The 20,130-nt window shown below is 33.8% G+C and overlaps 1 protein-coding gene across 21 annotated transcripts; it reads left to right on the plus strand.

The window, feature by feature from the left end:
* Window positions 1–3,673: 3,673 nt before the first annotated feature.
* Window positions 3,674–15,941, plus strand: LOC110784591 (uncharacterized). 21 transcript variants are annotated; one of them, XR_008931996.1, is made up of 12 exons: window positions 3,674–3,935; window positions 5,532–7,136; window positions 7,309–7,415; window positions 8,512–8,624; window positions 9,285–9,347; window positions 9,797–9,889; window positions 10,008–10,084; window positions 10,167–10,228; window positions 10,338–10,425; window positions 10,529–10,603; window positions 13,970–14,002; window positions 14,134–15,941. XR_008931996.1 is itself a non-coding variant. In XM_056841392.1 (7 exons), exons 3-7 carry the CDS (start codon window positions 9,865–9,867, stop codon window positions 14,270–14,272), a joined length of 360 nt encoding a protein of 119 aa, XP_056697370.1. In that variant the 5' UTR covers window positions 6,611–7,136; window positions 7,298–8,624; window positions 9,797–9,864; the 3' UTR covers window positions 14,273–15,941. The 21 variants fall into 21 exon arrangements, 1 of the variants encoding a protein (XP_056697370.1); XR_008931986.1 differs by having other exon boundaries at window positions 3,685–3,935; window positions 7,298–8,624; window positions 9,252–9,347; XR_008931981.1 differs by lacking the exon at window positions 13,970–14,002 and having other exon boundaries at window positions 3,685–3,935; window positions 7,298–7,415; window positions 9,252–9,347.
* Window positions 15,942–20,130: the final 4,189 nt, after the last annotated feature.

The following is a 20,130-nucleotide window of genomic DNA, read 5'->3' on the forward strand; positions in this document are numbered from 1 at the left end:
CTGAAACAGATGAATTCTGGTCTATGGAGATCTGAATAAGGCGATGTTCACGGCAATGAAGATGCCAATGTACATAAAGCTGTATTGATGAGCTGAAACAAGTGATAAAACATGGTTACAAAAGTTATATGAGCATAAAATGGACATGATATATAAAAACTGTAGTAACAGAAAAGAAAAAAATCAGAGCAATGATTATATAAATAACACCCTAAGAACCAATGATTAACAAAAGACACCTTACCTAAAGTGAATGCCACAAACCATTTAGACAAAAGAATAGTTCCTGCTAGTAAAATACTGATGATATGAAAAAAGATCTAGAACTCAAAATCCATTTAGACACAAAGAATTCTGGAAAACATGCCTTAATCTGATGATCAAGAAAACAGGAATTTGACGTCTGAAATGGATATCTCATTTTCTTAAAAAAAAATTAAAAAAAATGTCAACCAGATTAGTGAAAGAAAATGGCTACAAAAACGTTGCATTTGATGCAGAAAGTAACAAGCTTTCGTAAAGGATTTTTCAATGTAATTGCACTGAGGTGGATGAGATAAGGAACTCAAATACTCATCAGATTACAAGACAAAGAATAGCAGCCGTTCCCAGCAAACAGTTAATGCAACAGCAGTTAGCAGCAACAACAGTTAGCAGTTAGCAGTTAGCAGCAACAGCAGTTAATGCAGCAGCAGCAGTGGCGGATCTAGAAATTGTACTAAGCCGGGTCATTATTACAAAATTAGTGAAAAATTAACTAAATTAGGTACTTTTTAATACGAATTAGTCGAAAATTAACTAAAATTACGCAATTCTTTTTGGCCAAGTTTCAAGTGACCCCACTCCCCATACACTGGATCCGCCACTGAGTAGCAGTTAGCAATTTAGACACGAGGCAACAACGATGACAAACACAAAACCAAACCAAGAAGCATGAGACTGAGCAGACAGATCTAGCAATGCAACACAAATGCAGACCAGATACACCAATGCATAGCAGAAGAGTAGAGTAACTGCAAACCAGTAACACCAATTGAGCAATATAACTCGTATTAGATGATTTTAGACAATAGACACGATAACACTTGTATTACACGATTTAGACATGTAAGAGTCGTATTAGTCAACTACGGTCAACTTTTAGCAAAAGTCGGGATAAGTCAACCATAGTCAACAACTATGGTAATCTTGTAGCAAAAGTCAGCATAATGAAGTACAAGTCTGACATGGGCTTAAAACATAACAAGCTCATAATCCCTGGAACTCCATCAACATTTTCCTATATTAAAACTCAAATACAAAAAACAAATTACTCCCTCCGTTCCAAATTAGTTGTTACACTTTCCTTTTTTATCTGTCCCAGATTAGATGTTACACTTTCCTTTTCTTACTACCCATATCAATGTAGTTAATTAATTAAGTGTTTACCTTCTTCAACTATGGTGTTGGATTTTAATAATGTTTTGAAAACACTTTACTTTCTTAAACCTAGTACTCCGTGTTGAAATTGTATTTGTTTACTAAATAGTGCATGTTTAGGAAACTATACAGAGTTACGTTTGCTAATTTATTATTATTTTTTGTTTAGGATTAGATTTAGATAGGCATAGGAATAGTTCCTAAAAATACGTAATTTGCATTTTAAGTAAAAGAAAAACATAAGTAGGATATTTTTATTAAAAAAAAGCAAAAGTGATTATTATGATTATTATTATTTGTAAGAATATACATGTTAATATATTGAATGTTTCACTAATTTACAATTACAATCAATTTACAATTAATCAGAATATATTACTCCCTCCGTCCCGGAATACTTGCACCAGTTTGACTTTTTGCACTATTCACATAATTTACTTTGACCCTATTTTGTTTATAATATATGAAAATAAGTGTTGGCATATAATATATTGTTAGTTTCATCTTAATATATATTTTATATGTTTTTATAATATATAATTGAAGATATTGTAATCAAAGTTATGCATTGACAAGCGTGTTTAATCAAACTGTTACGAGTATTCCGGGACGGATGGCGTAACATATATTCTTACAATTTCAACCAACCATATCGGTTCTAGAGAATAATACTTCGTATATAATTGCCTTGAACTGCAAGTTATTGTCCAACAACAGAAAAAATAGGCAAGTTTTATTTTGATTAGGAATTGGATTCATACAACTTCAATTCAAATATATAAATAAGCACACGGTAGTAATCAACAAATAACAATACAAGAAAACATACAATAAAAACAATACATATTTAGATCAATTAGACAAATTCTATTTTGTTTAGGAATTGGATCCACACAACTTCAATTCGAACCTATAAATACCTCACACGGTAGTAGTAATCATCAAATAACAATACAAGAAAATAATACTTCACTCTAGATCAATTAGAGAATTGAAGAAGATGGACAACAACAACAACAACAACAACAACAACAAAAACACAAAATTGATAATGTTCAACGCCAACTAGCAACAAACTCTGCAACGAAGAATGGATGTGGTTTCTTTGGAAATCCGGCGACTCAAGAGTTGTTCGGTAGAGCTATCGAGACAGAAGTGAAGCGATATGACGGTCTAATTAGTCCGTTTTGGGAGGCAATATTTCGTGAAAATAGTGCAAAAAAGAAGCACGTACGTGTTATTTCTAAAGTCAATATAGATCACGAAACTACTAAAAACCGGTGTGATTCCTGCAAGAAACGGATTAAGTTGATCGGATTCAAGTGCAAGTGCGACGGAATCTATTGCGGGTCCCACCGCTACCCGGAGGTGCATTCTTGTAAGTTCGATCATAAGGAGGTTGGACGTCACGCCCTTTCTAAAACGTTGTACGCATCTGCTTGTAAGGCTACCAAGATTAATTACATGTAAAATTATTGCAACTTTTTTTATGCAAAGACATACAACATATTTGTACAATATTCTTTGTTTCGTACTTTTTATGATGAATGGAATGAAATGATACTTGTTTTTGGTTAAAGTCGTTAAGTTCTTTATTGTAATTTGCTTTCTGTCGATTTGAACTTTAAAGCATTGATTAAGGCCTTGCATTTGCTGAAGTTCTTCTAGTAAGTTCGTTCGACCTTGAGGTTCACTAAGGAATTTTTTTTCGCAAATTAGCGGTAGCAGGTAGCTTTAAGCGGTTCAGTACGGATTGCGATAAACTAGTAGCGGATAATGAGTAATTAATATTAGTATTCAGGGTAAAGGTTAAAATTGTAATATACAAAAAAGCTATATATTATAATATTGTTTAGAACTTATTTTATCAAACAATCGGTACCTTTATACGCTATATATTTAACATTTGAAAAGTTATCCAACCGCTACCTTTACGGTGTCCATCTCTAACCGTTACCTAAAAATAGCGTTTTGAATTGGTCCATACGATACTCGCTAGTGGCAGGCTGCATCTACTTCAAAGGCTGAAACGCTATCGCCGAACACGCCATAATTTTTAACTTTTCAAACGCTCTTATTTTTCCAACTACCATCTTAAAAACTTTTGACCTATTCAAAATGATACAGAGTAACTTCGACTTTGTATTTAAAACGCTACCGCCGAACAGAGTCCAACACACCAAACAAGTGCAATATTTGACCCACATCAATAAATGGCCTTAAAAGTGTGCCAAAACAACAACACATACAAATCGCAGTTAAAGTCCCACCATTTGTCCTCCAAAGCCCAAATTACCCACAATTTCTCAGCTTTTTGCAAAGCAAATGTGTTCTTCACAATTTCACATAATCCCATGTAAAAAGTTATCGGCGATGAAATCAACATCAACCCAGATTTTGCAAGATTTGATTTTTATACCTTGTTTGGTAGTCCAATTCAGGTTTACCAGCAAGATTTGATACTCAAATTTTACAAATTGATCTGATATTTTCGTTCAATTTCGTTGCAATTCAAGGTGCGATTCTCTCTAACCCTTTCTTTGTGGTATGATTATCTGCATTTAGTTATTTGTCAAATTGAGCTGTAATTTATGACCATATAAATTGCTTAATTTTTCGGCCTAATTTCTGAAAATACTGGTGTAATTGAGCCTGTTTTTCCTGAGAATTGAAGTTATTCATAGAATGAAATAATGAATAACTAGATAGAATGAATTGAGCCTGTTTTTTCTGAGAATTGAAGTTATTCATAGAATGAAATAATGAATAACTAGCTAGAATGAATTGAGCCCTGTATTTATAATTATACGAAGTATTATTAAAATTATAAAAAAATAAGATATTTTGAAAGAATGTAATGAGATTAACCTAGTACGTACTTCCTCTGTTCTTATTTAAATGACACAACAGTCACGTTTGCCAATGTGCGATTTCAAACATTAATATCTTCAAATATGGATAAATAAAAAATGAAAAGTTGATATTTAAAAAATATTTATTAAGACGAATCTAACAAGATCCCACACGACTATGTTTTTTCTTTAAGTATAAACCACAAAAGATAAACCACAAAAGGAAGTCAAAAGAGCTTGTGGTCCAAAACCCAATTGTGTCATTTAAATAAGAATGGAGGAAGTAACAATTAAAAATATAAATTTTGTCATTACATATTAGCAATAAATATGGTTTAATTTAGTAAATCAATAGTGTGAAAAGTCAATATGATTAAGAAAGAAGGGAAATACTTATAACTAGTCAACGTTCAACTTAGGCCATAACTTGTGCTACTGTCAACATTACCATGTGCTTATTTGCACATCTCAAGACTAATGAGTCAATTATAACTGCTGTAATGAGTCAACTGCCTACTTAGGTTAAGGCAGATTGATTAAAAAAAGGAAACGGGAAATACATTATGGGAGAGAGAGAGTAAGTCAGAAGAATTTGTTTGTTGTAATAATACCAACAAATCAAAGGGAGTAGCTTTTGTTTGTGATAATAATACCAACAAATCCAAGGAAGTAGCTTTTGTTTGAGGTAATAATAAGAACAAACCAAAAGAAGTAGCTTTTGTTTGTGATAATAATACCTACAAATCAAAGGAAGTAATTTTTGTTTGTGGTAATAATAAGAACAAATCAAAGGAAGCAACTTTTTTACAGTATTTCTTCTTTATCTCACTTCAAATGTCTCCTCAGAAGTTCAAGGTATTGTGTCGGTTTCACTGGAATCTTTTTTGAAGTTATCAGTTCATTGTAGTTCTTTACAAAATGTTTGTGGAGTCAAAATTACTCCATTTTTATACTGGTTATTTGTTGATGTTCTAATGTTCACAGTGTACGTTTTTGTCATTGAAATCCATAAACTATATAAGGTCCTAATTCCCAGTGATATTCTTACTGCAAAAGTCAGCTGTTCAACTTAGGCCATAACTTGTGATACTGGCAACAATCAATCATGGGCTGGTTTATGCATCTCGAGAGTATTGTTCTTTGAGTCAGTTATAAACTTATAACCGCTGCAATTAGTCAACTACTGTAACTGGAAGTAATCTGGTTTCGATTTGCATACGATCTGCTCTTGCATTGTGAAGCCTTTCTGGTGTTTTGCAGGTCCTTCAGATGATAAAAAGCTGCTTTTCGTGCAGTTCTTATAGTCCGTACATGCTTGAAACCTCCACTGTTAACGAAATGAGGTTAACCTCTGAGGAAAAAGAGAGAAACTTCATTCACAACGGAGCAGTTCTTTTGGAAATGCAGATTTCATGTTTTAAAGGAAAGGGTAAAGAGCCAGTTAAAATATTCTCAGAAGAGGACATTAATCGTGCTACTAATGGTTATCATCCTGGTCAAATCATTGGTTGCAAAATTGCCACTGTTTACAGAGGAAACCTTGAAGATCGAGTTGTTGCTATAAAGACCCCTAAAGGCCTTCCTAGCTCAGATGGAATGATTAAGTTCTTCTTGAATCAGGTCACTATCAAGCAGCAAATCAGCCACAAAAATGTGGTCCGACTCTATGGTTGTTGTCTAGAGACTCACATACCCATGCTCGTCCATGAGTTTATGCATAGTAACCTGTTTGATCTTTTGCACGGGCCGAGTGGTTCCTGCTGCGTCTCCTGGCAAAATCGCTTGAGAATTGCCACTGAAATCGCATATGCACTTTCTTATATGCATTCTGTGGGATCAAAGCCAATTGTGCATAGAAATGTCAAGTCAGCGAGCATATTCTTGGATGAGTCTTTCTCTGCCAAACTCTCTAATTTTGGATTGTCCATCACTATTAACCCTGAAGAAACGAAACCTATTTTCCCACCACAGGGAAGCGTAGGATACATCGATCCAGAGTATGCAGAGACCTCGGTGGTTACAGAGAAATGTGATGTTTATAGTTTCGGTGTTGTTATGGTGGAACTGCTAACCGGAAAAGATCCAGCAAATATGTGGAAACAAGGTGGTGATATAGTTGAATATTTCTTTTCATATATGACGCGAAATTGTGTGTTAGACGTAGTTGATCAGAGATTGTTGCTAGAAGAAAGTGTAAAGTCTACTATACAACAGTTTGCCGAGTTGATAATGAGGTGTGTCCAAAGTAAGGGAGAAAGAAGGCCAACCATGGAGGAAGTTGTATTACAGCTTCGGAAAATGCAGATAACTTTGAACTTGGTTTCAGAGAGTTAAATGAGAAGGTTACAACTTCTGGACCAACAATCTGGAGTAATGTAAGGCGGAAAATGCATGATACAAGAACCGATGAGAAAATGAGATTTTGATCTCTTTGATCAGATTCAGCATTTTGTCTCTGTGAATATCCTTTGTTTAAATGAGAAAGGGGGTGACTCAACTTCCTGTATCTCATTATTCTCATTCCTCACCCTGCACTATATCGACCTCTTGAAAGAATCTTCTCCGACTTCCCACCAGAGCAATGTTGACGTTGTAAATCTTGTAATCATCTTAGAAATGGCAGAAATCTGATAAGGATCAGGAGTTTATAGTTGCTTTTCTATTATTGCATAAGGCGGTAAATCTAGGTTGAAGGGATTCAGTATAAGGAAGATGAGGAAGAACAGTTATCAGCTTGGAAGCATCTTAATATACTTAACAGTTATTGTCCAGTTTTGTTCTTTTAGGAAGATGGAATTTTTGATGCCAGTCACTCCGCAGACGGAAAAGGGAAATAATCTTCTTTCGGTGGCTTCATAAAGTTCGGTATGTCATCAAGTTCTGTAGGCAAAGCTCAACCATTTCTCGTTACTGAATCACTTCTTTAAATTATCATATTTAGCATGTTCCTTTTGAGTTAATGTTTCTCTGGTTCTGTATTTGCTTTAACGGAGTTTTTTTCATTTTTATCGCTTAAATATTTTCAGATTCTCTGCAGGGGCTGATAATTGTACAAGCACCATGCTGGTAATTAAATGGAACCTCAATGAAGAAAATGGTGGTTGATCAGAATCTGTCTCAAACATCATCTGCCCCAACTACTGTGTATGGCTATGCTTCCCTGCTTTCCCCCTATATGACTACATCTCCTTAGCCAAAGTCAGCTTAAGAAAAATTCACAGCAATGATTATAGAGATAAACAGTTAAACACCCTAAGAACCAATGATACTTAAAATAATGGAAAGTCAACAAAAGACACCTTACCTAAAGTGAATGCCACAACCCATATTCATTCACAAGATTCATAGAATCTACTTCCTCCGTTCTCAATTACATGACACAATTGGGTTTTTGACACTATTCACACAAGCTCTGTTGACTTCATGTTATGATTCATACATAAGAAAAAATATAGTCGTCTTATTAGATTCGTCTCAATAAATATTTTTTAAATATTAACTTTTTATAATCTTTTTCTTATCCATAATGAAAGATATTACAAAAGTTGATAGAAATGATTAAATGATTAATTTTATACATTATTAGTGATTTTGAATAAATAAGTTTTACTAAAATGAAAAAATTTATCGCTTAAAAATAGATAACTTTTACCTATATAAGCTTAACTTTTAAGCATTTTGAGTTAACTTTTACTTCGGTGTACAATATTTGTTGTACACCCATTGTAAATAAGAATTTGTGAAGATATTAATGTTTGAAATTGTATATTGGCAAACGTGCCTAAAAAAAATAGAGAAAGTATATCTACAACCTTTTAAAAGTGTAGAGTTATACTTCACTATTCATGCAATAGTCCCATGACCAAAATACCCTTATATACCTTCTAATTATCAGTTCTGCCCTTCATCACACCCAATGCCACATTCCTTGACTTAAAGAACTGCTTTCCTCTTCCCAGTGCCTTTCCTCTCGCCCATGCCTCTCTTCCCCCTCCATTATTTTCTCTCTCAAGATCCGCTCCACCTCCCATGCCTCTCTTCCCCCTCCATTATTTTCTCTCTCAAAACCCTAGCTGCTTCTCCTTTCTCTTGTCTTCTACTTCCGATCTTCACATTCAACTCCATGTTTTGGAGATCTGAAATGGACGAGAAGGAAGAAGAGGAACCGATGTGGAGTATTTCTCATGGATATAGGAATTTGTTTAATTCTTCTAATCTGATCTACGAGTACTCTACACAGAATAATTCCTTCGATGTTGGTGTCGGATTTGACGGCTAGGGTTTTCGATGAACTTGATACTACAATGGCGGCTAGGGTTTTTGATGAATCTTCTACTATAGCTGGTGGTTAAGGTATACAAATTTCGTCTTTGTCTTATTTTTTCTTCAATTTGCCCGATTTAAATTATTTTTCTGGTTTTTGGTTTATGGATTTTGTTGATTTTTTCGATTAAATATAGGGTTTAGTTGATGATTACTTCTTAATTTATTTATGGGTTATAATTTATTGATTTTAAATTTTCGTCTATGAAGGGGAAGTTTGGAGTTGTTTGTGTTGTTTTGTTGTTACTTTGAGAAGTCTAAGCTTGATATGACTCACCACTGAGGTTTAGTACTTACTCCCCTCTTTTTTATGGGTATGAAATTTTGGTTTATTGGTGTTAAGAATTTGAATATGTGGATTTTTCTATGTTGAATTGCTTGAGGCTGGCTATTGTTCTTGGTTTTTATTTGATTGTATGTCGTGTTTTGATTCTATTTTGTTTGTTGTTCTATCACAAAACGGGTACTCCTTCTGAGTCTCCTTTTTCTGGATTTTCCGAATTAGGGTTTTGTTTCTTGGGTTTAACTGTTGATTTTATTGAATTATGGCTGGTTTAATTGAATTGTTAAATTTACTATTTCAACGTTCCTTTTCCTGCTATTTTATTTGATTTTTGGTTCTTTTCTTGAACATAAATTCAAAATGGTTTCTGAAAGTTTCTCATGCTCCTCATGCGGTAAACAAAGTAGAATGGCATCTGGCAACAAGTAAAGCTGCACGAATTTTGTAGATCAAAGAACATTCATCTATCTGTAAGTTCCATTTAATGTCTATTTATAAGGATTAAACATATCATATGCCTTATTATTGGAATCATGGATGGCCTTATTTGGTTTCCTGCATTCTGCTATTCTGCTATTCCCACAATCAACTTGCCGTTTGAAATCAATTATGTGAAAAAAGAGCCATAGCTCCATTACAGCTATCTTTAATGGAAAATTGAGAACATTAAATCTAGCATACCCAAAATTAACAACACTCTTTTTGGGAGTCAATTTGTTGTTCATCCTTTTTAGTTTTCTTTGTTAGAGATATGTTTTTTACATAGTGTTTGAGATCCTGTTAGGTTACGAGTTTAATGCTTTATGTAAACTTGTAACTTCAAGTCAGTGCAAAATATGTCTGCTGCAAAGGACCTTGAGGTATATTCGTAGTCGTGTTGTAATCTTTTGAAATTCTTATCTGTGAGGCACAATTGTAGGTACGTTGGGAACAAGTCACCGATCCACTTCACCAGGAAGTTTTCTCAAGCACCGGTATGATTGAAGGATGAAAGCTGATTCGGAAAGAGAAGGTAGGTTACAGTTGTCTATCAACGAGTCTTTGTGATATAAGTTTGACTGGCCTGAAGTGTCTACATTAGCTCTCTTGTTTTTGTTGATTAATGTTCCACTCATCACTTGTGTTGTCAGTCGTCCTATGGCTTTGTGGATTACTATGATCGAAGATCAACTTCTCTTAATATTGTCAGTCTTAATGGACGTCATCTGTAAGTATGACGTGCGTTATTTTATTAGTTAAATTTTCTGATCATATAGCTTTTAGGTGAGCTTTTTTGTTGTAAATTTCAGTTCTGGACAACCTATCAAAGTTAATTGGGCATATGCGAGCAGTTAAAGAGAGGACACGACGAGTACGTAGCGCGTAGATGTTTGTGTCCGTGGTATTCTGTGTTTGGCCATTTCATTTATCCTATATGGATATGTATTTATATTGGATCATGTTTTCTACTTTCCTTTCAGATCATCATGACGTACTTGTTGGGAATTTGAGCCTTGAGGTTACAGATGCTACATTGTTCGCATGCTTCTCTCCTTATCAAACCTGCTCGTAAGATGCTTTTCATCCTCCGAGCTTACCATTTAGGCAGCTTTTTTTCATATCCCAACTGCTGGTGGGCACTATGAATCTGATTTTCTCTTGTTCATTGCAGAGATGCTAGAGTAATGTGGGATCGGAAGACTGGGCATTCCAGGGGTTTTGGGTTTGTTTTATTAGAAGCTAACAGGTATGATGGAGTAATTGTTTTGTGTATTTACGTATTTAATGGTATGTTTGATAATCTATTTGATTTCCCTTTTGTATAAGAGGAAGGTGGAAAATTAAGGTGATCTAATGACTCTACTAAGTAAGATGGACAGGTGGGCTGTATTGTTTAGTAGAAGACTTAAAATGAGTCTGATGCATATTAGAAGAGTTTTAGTGACATTAGTTGATCAACGTATTAAGGTGTGGAAGAAAATAGAGATATATACTATTGATTGCTGACGTAAACCCATGTTTCATTTGTAGATGTACAAATTCAGTAACTTTTAGAGTTCGACATTATATGAGTTGGCCTAAGACGAACAAATGAACAATAAATTGGTTTTAAAGGCACCATCCCCTCAATTACATGAATCTCCTCAAGTACTTTAATTTGGGGCTTTTTATCTAATGAATTGTTTTAGCTTAATTGTTCTTGAATTTTTATTCTTGAGATTAGATATGTACAATATATGTAGGCTACGCTAGAATTTGTATGTTGATCATGATTTGAATATGTCTTAGAAAGTTAACACTAGGCTTATAAAACATGTAATAAGTTTAAAATCAGCCCCTAGGTCATTTAGTTAAAAAATGGGAGCGAAAATGCCTTAGTTTAGCCTAAATATGACCTATATCGACCAAATGAGCCTTAAATGTGTATAAATAGATTAGAATGAGTCTTAGAAATCTTGAATGTGCCACATAAAACATGTAAACGATTTAAAATGATAAGTTAGGTTCCTTAGCTCAAAGTTGGGCGAGAAAATGCCATTTTAGGCAAAATAGGACCTATAACGACCAAATAAGGCTTAAATTTGAATAAATATATTTGAATGTGTCTTAGAAGTTAAAACTAATCTTATAAAACATGTAATAAGTTTTAAATCAGCCATTAGGTCCTTTAGTTAAAAAATGGGAGCGAAAATATAACCTATATCGACCAAAGAAGCCTAAAGTATGCATAAATATATTAGATGAGTCTTAGAAACCTTGAATGTGCCACATAAAACATGTAAACAGTTTAAAATGATAAGTTAGGTTCCTTAGCTCAAAGTTGGGCGAGAAAATGCCATTTTAGGCAAAATATGACCTATAAGATAAAATGAGCCTTAAATGTGAATAAATACATTTGAATATGTCTTAGAAAGTTAACACTAGGCTTATAAAATATGTAATAAGTTTAAAATTAGCCCCTAGGTCATTTAGTTAAAAAATGGCAGCGAAAATGCCTTAGTTTAGCCTAAATATGACCTATATCAACCAAATGAGCCTAAAATGTGCATAAATACATTAGAATGAGTCTTAGAAACCTTGAATGTGACACATAAAACATGTAAACGGTTTAAAATGATAAGTTAGGTTCCTTAGCTCAAATTTGGGCAAGAAAATGCCATTTTAGGCAAAATATTACCTATAACGATCAAATAAGCATTAAATGTGAATAAATACATTTGAATATGTCTTAGAAAGTTAACACTAGGCTTATAAAACATGTAATAAGTTTAAAATCAGCTCTTAGGTCATTTAGTTAAAAAATCGGAGAGAAAATGCCTTAGTTTAGCTTAAATATGACCTATATCGACCAAATGAGCCTAAATGCATAAATTTATTAGAATGAGTCTTAGAAACCTTGAATGTGCCACATAAAACTTGTAAACGGTTTAAAATGATAAGTTAGGTTCCTTAGCTCAAAGTTGGGCGAGAAAATACCATTTTAGGCCAAATAGGACCTATAACGACCAAATAAGCATTAAATGTGAATTAATACATTTGAATATATCTTATAAAGTTAACACTAGGCTTATAAAACATGTATTAATCTTAAAATCAGCCCCTAGGTCATTTAGTTAAAAAATGGGAGCGAAAATGCCTTAGTTAAGCCAAAATATGACCTATATCGACCAAATGAGCCTAAAATGTGCATAAATACATTTGAATGAGTCTTAGAAACCTTGATTGTGACACATAAAACATGTAAACGGTTTAAAAAGATAAGTTTGGTTCCTTGGCTCAAAGTTGGGCGAGAAAATGCCATTTTAGGCAAAATTGGACCTATAACGACCCAATAAGCATTAAATGTGAATAAATACATTTGAATATGTCTCAGAAAGTTAACACTAGGCTTATAAAACATGTAATAAGTTTAAAATCAGCCCTTAGGTCATTTAGTTAAAAAATGGGAGCGAAAATGCCTTAGTTTAGCTTAAATATAACCTATATCGACCAAATGAGCCTAAAATATGCATAAATATATTAGAATGAGTCTTAGAAACCTTGAATGTGCCACATAAAACATGTAAACGGTTTAAAATGATAAGTTATGTTCCTTAGCTCAAAGTTGGGCGAGTAAATGCCATTTTAGGCAAAATATGACCTATAACGATCAAATAAGCCTTAAATGTGAATAAATACATTTGAATATGTCTTAGAAAGTTAACACTAGGCTTATAAAACATGTAATAAGTTTAAAATCAGCCCTTAGGTCATTTAGTTAAAAAATGGGAGCGAAAATGCCTTAGCTTAGCCTAAATATGACCTATATCGACCAAATGAGCCTAAAATGGGAATAAATACATTAGAATGAGTATTAGAAACCTTGAATGTGACACATAAAACATGTAAACGGTTTAAAATGATAAGTTTTGTTCCTTAGCTCAAAGTTGGGCGATAAAATGCCATTTTAGGCAAAATAGGACCTATAACGACCCAATAAGCATTAAATGTGAATAAATACATTTGAATATGTCTTAGAAAGTTAACACTAGGCTTATAAAATATGTAATAAGTTTAAAATCAGCCCTTACGTCATTTAGTTAAAAAATGGGAGCGAAAATGCCTTAGTTTAGCTTAAATATGACCTATATCGACCAAATGAGCCTTAAATGTGAATAAGTACATTAGATTGAGTCTTAGAAACCTTGAATGTGCCACAGAAAACATGTAAACGGTTTAAAATGATAAGTTTGGTTCCTTAGCTCAAAGTTGGGCGAGAAAATGCCATTTTAGGCAAAATAGGATCTATAACGACCCAATAAGCATTAAATGTGAATAAATACATTTGTATGTGTCTTACAATGTTAAAACTAAGCTTATAAAACATGTAAAAGGTTTCATATGGTGGCTTAGGTTATTTAGTTCAAAGTTGAGAGCGAAAAAGCCATTTTAGGCTACAAATAATGTCTTCACTTAATAGTTAAGAACGATGGAATATTGAATCAGTAATGAGTAATCGTATGAAGTAAGATAGAAATTAGAACTACAAATATAGCAAAAGTTCCTTATTTGTTATGCAAGTTGGTTTAATATATTTGTTTTGCATGGGTGATAATTATTTCAATTCTTGTAGGAAACCTACGAAAAAAATAAGGCCTTATATCAGGTGATTGAGTACGACAATAGTCTGTGTATAATCAAATCAATAACTGCAATCAATAACTGCAGGACAGACAAGTTTCTTGCTTTCTTGCTTCACCATTGATCAACTAAGTAATCATGTATCTTTTCTTGCAGAGTTGTAAGTTGCCACAAAGTTGGGCGAGGAACCATCACGAATGTTCTTTATGCTATTAGGCCTGTCGTGTTTAACTTAGTCATGTATTTTTTTTTATGCTTAGCCATGATTTCTATATATGTAACCTACATCAAGTAATCAGCGGTGTTTGTTTTCATGCTTTCAACCATTTCTATAGAGTAATTAGGCTTATGATTTGTATTGTGTTCCGAGAAATAGTTTTTTATATCTTGGGGGAACGTGCGCGCTAACAACTAGTGTCAATAAAAAGGTCAATGCCGACCTAACTGCTACAAAACCAAACAAACCCATATGTATTCATAAGATTTTTTCTTTTTCTTTTTCTTTTTCTTTTTGCATCGATATCTCAAACATGGATATGCTTCTTTTCTTACTACCCATATCCATGTACTCCCTTCGTCCCGGAATACTCGACCCATTTTGACCGACACATAGTTTAAGGGACTTGAATTGACTTATTTATTTTAATAGGTACTCCGTAATTAATTTGTAGGTTGTACGTACTTCCTTAATTACTTCCTTGTATAGAACAATTAATTCAATTAAACCAACTTCAACTCGGTAATAACACTTTACTTTCCTAAACCTAGTACTCCGTGTTGAAATTGTACGGAGTATTTGTTAATAATTAGTGCATGTTTAGGAAACTACAGAGTTACGTTTGCTAATTTATTATTATTTATAAAAAATTAATATTTAGAAAATAGGTGCTATATTTCCGGAACGGAGGAAATATTATTATTTGTAAAAATATACGTAAATATATTTAATGTTTGACTAATTTACAATTACAAAATTTTACAATTAATCAGAATATATTAACATATATTCTTACAATTTCAACCAACCGTATCAGCTCTAGAGAATAATACTTGCCTTGAACTGCAAGTTACTGTCCGACAACAGAAAAAATAGGCAAGTTCTATTTTGATTAGGAATTGGATCCACATAACTTCAATCCAAACATATAAATACACCACACGGTAGTAATCATCAAATAACAATACATGAAAACAATACATACTCTAGAATCTAGATCAATTAGTCAAGTTCTATTTTGATTAGGAATTGGATCCACACAACTTCAATCCAAACCTATAAAAACCTCACACGGTAGTAGTAATCATCAAATAACAATTCAAGAAAACAAACAAGAAATTAATACTTCACTCGATCAATTAGAAAATTGAAGAAGATGGAGAACACCAACAACAACAACAACAACAACAACAACAACAACAACAACAACACAATTGATAATGTTCAACGCCAACTAGCATCAAACTCTGCAACGAAGAATGGATGTGGTTTCTTTGGTAAACCGGCCGCGACTGAAGAGTTGTTCGGTAGAGCTATTGAGACGGAAGTGAAGCGATATGACGGTATAGTTAGTCCGTTTTGGGAGGCAATATTTCGTGAAAATAGTGCAAGAAAGAAGCACGTACGTGTTATTTCTAAAGTCAATATGGATCACGAAACTACTAAAAACCGGTGTGATTCCTGCAAGAAACGGATCAAGTTGATCGGATTCAAGTGCAAGTGCGACGGAATCTATTGCGGGTCTCACCGCTACCCGGAGGTGCATTCTTGTAAGTTCGATCATAAGGAGGTTGGACGTCACGCGCTTTCTAAAACATTGTACGCATCTGCTTGTAAGGCTGCCAAGATTAATTACTTGTAAAATTATTGCAACTTTTTTTTTATTCAAAGATATATACAACATATTTGTACAGTATTATTTGTTAATTTGGTTCTTTTTATGATCAATGATACTTGTTTTTGGTTATATTCGTTAAGTTTTTTTTTTACACTACAAGAAGTTGTATCTTTAATGACAACCTAATTACGACGTGTCAAAAATCTCGTCATAAAAGCCTTTTTTGACGGGACTAACAATCAAAAAAAAGACGGGAACTACCGTCGTTAATGTCTTTTACGACGGGTTAACGACGGAAATTTTCATTTATGACGGTCCCCTTTTATGACGGGTTCGCGACAGGAAATCCCGCCATTAATCAACGGTTATTGACTTTTCGCGACGAGATTTCTCATCGTTAATGATACAATTTCTTGTAGTGTAATTAATTGTACTTTGTTTTCTGTTGATTTGAACTTTAAAGGATTGATTCAATCATATATCACTTGATCTTGATGTTGTTGTAGAATTCTTTAACAATATAAAGCGACACCGAGTAATTCATCATGGATTCAAGCATATATTTATTAGAGTGCTACTGAAAACTGTTCGGTTCAAACATCGAATTGTGTACAAGTATGTATGTTCGGCAACTAGTGGAAGCGAGTAGTTTTAAGCGGTTGAGTACGGGTAGCAGTAAACTAGTAGCGGGTAACGTACCTAATATTAGTATTCAGGGTAAAGGTAATAATTGAAATATACAATAAAAGCTACGAAGTACTCCGTATAATACTATTGTTTAGAACTTATTTTATCAAACAATGAGTACCTTTAAACTTTAATATATTTAACGTTTAAAAAAGTTATACAACGGATACCTTTACGGTGTCTACCGCTAAGGCTCTGTTTGGTAACCACTTTCAGTCACCTTAAATGATTAGGTGCTAATATAATAAGTCACCTTAAATGATTAGAAGTGTTTGGTAGGTAGCTGAAATAAAATATAAGGTCGAAAAATCGACTGATTTTGAAACGTGATCTAGACTAACGTCTGGATTTCAGCTGCTGAAATTATGTTTACGAATGAAATATTGTAGCAACAATTAATCATTTGATGGGTATTAATCTGCATGTTTATCCTTTAAGTTCCACATGTCCCTGTTTTTAGCCAATAATGTAACCCGTATCCACAATACTCCCTCACATAGTCACTTATAAGTATATAACTCAGATCCTTCATTTTATTCTCTTTCATATTGTAGATTGTATGTAGTACGTAGTATTAGGTAAAAAAAAAAAGTTACAAAAAAAAAAAAGTTTACTAGTTAGCATGCATATACATCTTATTAGAATTATCGTTCATAATAATATATAGCGACATTCTTAAAATCATAATCTGTATATATATACGATAAAAATAAACTGATTGAATTAGTTTGTTGATAAACAAGGCAAATAATAAAAGAATATTTTCTTAACAGCCGTCCGGGACTCTCGTTAGCAATTGCATTATTCTTATAAAGAAAATAGTTATAAATGTTCAAATATATACTTTGTATATAGAATGCTAATTAAATCGGTCAAAATTTCAGGTACTTAAGAAACTAGTTCTACCAAACATGTAACACAAACAGATACCTTATCAGTTTCAGTACCTTATCAGCTTTAGGTGCTAACTTATCAGTTTCAGCTACCTTATTAGTTTCAGCTCAATTTTAGCTAGTGTTGCCAAACAGACCCTTAAATGTTACCTAAAAGTAGCGTTTTGAATTGGTTCATACGCTACTCGCTAGTGACAAATGATGCAACTACTTCAAAAGCTGAAATACTACCGTCGAACCTGCCCTAGCGGTTAACTTTGTCGAACACATATTTTTCCAACTACCATTTTAAAACATAATTTTGACCTAATCAAAATGCTTAGGAGTAACTTCGACTTTGTATTTAAAGCGCTACCGCCGAGCAGAGTCCAACACCAAACAAGTGCAGTATTTGAGGTTTTCCGCTTTGGTGACAGTCTGTAATACTTACGTATTGTAATGTCCATAAACAATGGGCTATGTAATTGACCCACATCAACGAATGGCCTTAAACTGTTATGTTTTACAGTCTCTAAATTACATTTTAAAACGTAAATATATAACTCTAATTCTACCCTCGTAAAAAGTATAAAAAATTGATATTCTAAAACTATACCATCAAATCAAATGTTCGTGGAATCAAAATTACTCCATCTTTCATTGGATGCATTCAATCGTCAATGAATATAACCTGCACCCAGTCGTTCATATACATAATAAACAATCATATTCAACAATAAAGTCTTACCAACGATGTCTTGGCGGCTTGGCTTAATAGTTAAGACTTTTTATCTCAATGGTTAAGAGTCTATGTACGTTAGGTCTTAGGTTAAAATCATCTGGCCCCATTTATAATTATACTATCCTTATAATTCATTCGCACCAACAAACAATAAAGTCTTGGCCCACTAGTTCGGTGTCGTTTTTGTTTCCAATTTTCTGTTTTTTATAAAACCAAAATATGAAAACCACAAAAAGTAGTTTCCGATTTTTGTTGTCAGTTTTCAAAATTATCATGATTATAATAGATATGACTATATTTTGAGTTAATAATTCAATCTAAATCATACTTATAAAACCAAAATACCAAAAATTAAAAACTGATAGTGATATCGAACGGGCCAAGATTGATGATTTATTTTCTGGTAGTTTTGGCCCGGTAATATCTAGAACCCTCTTAAAACCCTAGACATCTAGAGCTTTACCCGTTTAATAATTTTGCTATTAATTAAGGACGATTAGATTTAGGGTAAACTCCTTTTAGAAGTACTGTCTGCAATCTTGACAATGGTTATTGTACACCGGAAGATTCGTACGATAAAACCATTCGACGAAGACGACCTCAAATATCTGTCGCCAGATGTATGGCAAGAGATATTAACGAGGTTGCCGGTAAAAACCCTACTAAGATTCAGGTGTGTCTGTAAATCTTGGTGTTCAGTTATCGATTCTCGGTATTTTACTCGTCTTCATCTTAGACTCTACAACAAAGTAACCAACCATTATTTCAAAGATTTTAAGGCCATAGAGTACGGGGACAGTCGACTCGTATTTTATCTTTCCGGTAATGATTTTGGCGACAGATGTTTTAGTTTAATTGACGGACCAGTTCAGATTCGTGATGGTGGAACGCGTTTGATTGGTTGTTGTAAGGGGTTGTGGTTGACCCAACAACGCCGATATTTAAAATCGGGGGTCAGACTCTTGAGAATGTGGAAACGAGAAAGTCTATGGAACTTCCAACTTGCCCTATTGAATCCAAACGTAACAATGTAAGATTTGTTGTGGGATATTCCCCTTCAACTAATGATTACAAGGTTGTCGCCTTTCCGTATAATCATGGTTCCGGTTCAGGTTCAGATTCAGAGTCGGATTCGGGTTCGAGTTCAGATTCAGAGTCGGATTCAGATTCAGCGCGCTTCTGGTTCAGATTCGGGTTCGGGTTTGGGGATGACGATTGCGATTTTTTAACTTCGAGATCATCGTTGGAAGATCAAGAGCAACAAGATTATCGTCCCTCATTGGTCAACCCGTTTAATTAAATGGGTCAACCCAACCCAACCCGTTTAATTAAATGGGTTGGGTCAGGTTGAAATTTTCAACCCGAAAACAACCCGTCTAACCCGTTTAAGTGCAAGAAAGTATGTAATATATATATGTATAATGTGATTTGAAAGATTTTATTTCTCATTTTCCCTTCAACATTGAATAATTATTTGACGTTTTGATTCATGTCAAATACATATTGAAAAATTACTTTTTGCAATGAGATATGCCCTAACAAAATCACCTCGCAATTCTATAGTCAAATCAATTTACAATTAAAAGTGGGAAAAAAAAATTAAACGGGTCAACTTCAGGTCAACCCGTTTATAGTTGGGTTGGGTTGGGTTGAAAATCTCAACCCGTTTAATTAAACAGGTCGGGTTGGGTTGGGAAAATCTCAACCCGTTTATAAATGGGTCGACCTGATTTCGACCCAACCCAACCCATTACCAGCTCTACTCATTGGGACTTATCAAATTTAAGTTTTGAATTTATCCAAGCTGTATTCATAGAAAGATTTGCATATTGGTTTAATAGTAGTAATTACCCGGAACAAGGACCCACTCATCTCGTCTCGTTTGATTTCGACGTGGAAGAAATGAACGTTTTGGAACTTCCGGTTGTTATTGGGGAAGAAATAAAAACCCGGTTTATTTTCGATCAAGAGGACGACAACTCCCTGGGGCTTTTTAGCCTGGCTACTAAAAGCAATC

Source organism: Spinacia oleracea, chromosome 4 (genome assembly GCF_020520425.1).
Source record: "Spinacia oleracea cultivar Varoflay chromosome 4, BTI_SOV_V1, whole genome shotgun sequence".
NCBI classification, from domain to species: domain Eukaryota; kingdom Viridiplantae; phylum Streptophyta; class Magnoliopsida; order Caryophyllales; family Amaranthaceae; genus Spinacia; species Spinacia oleracea.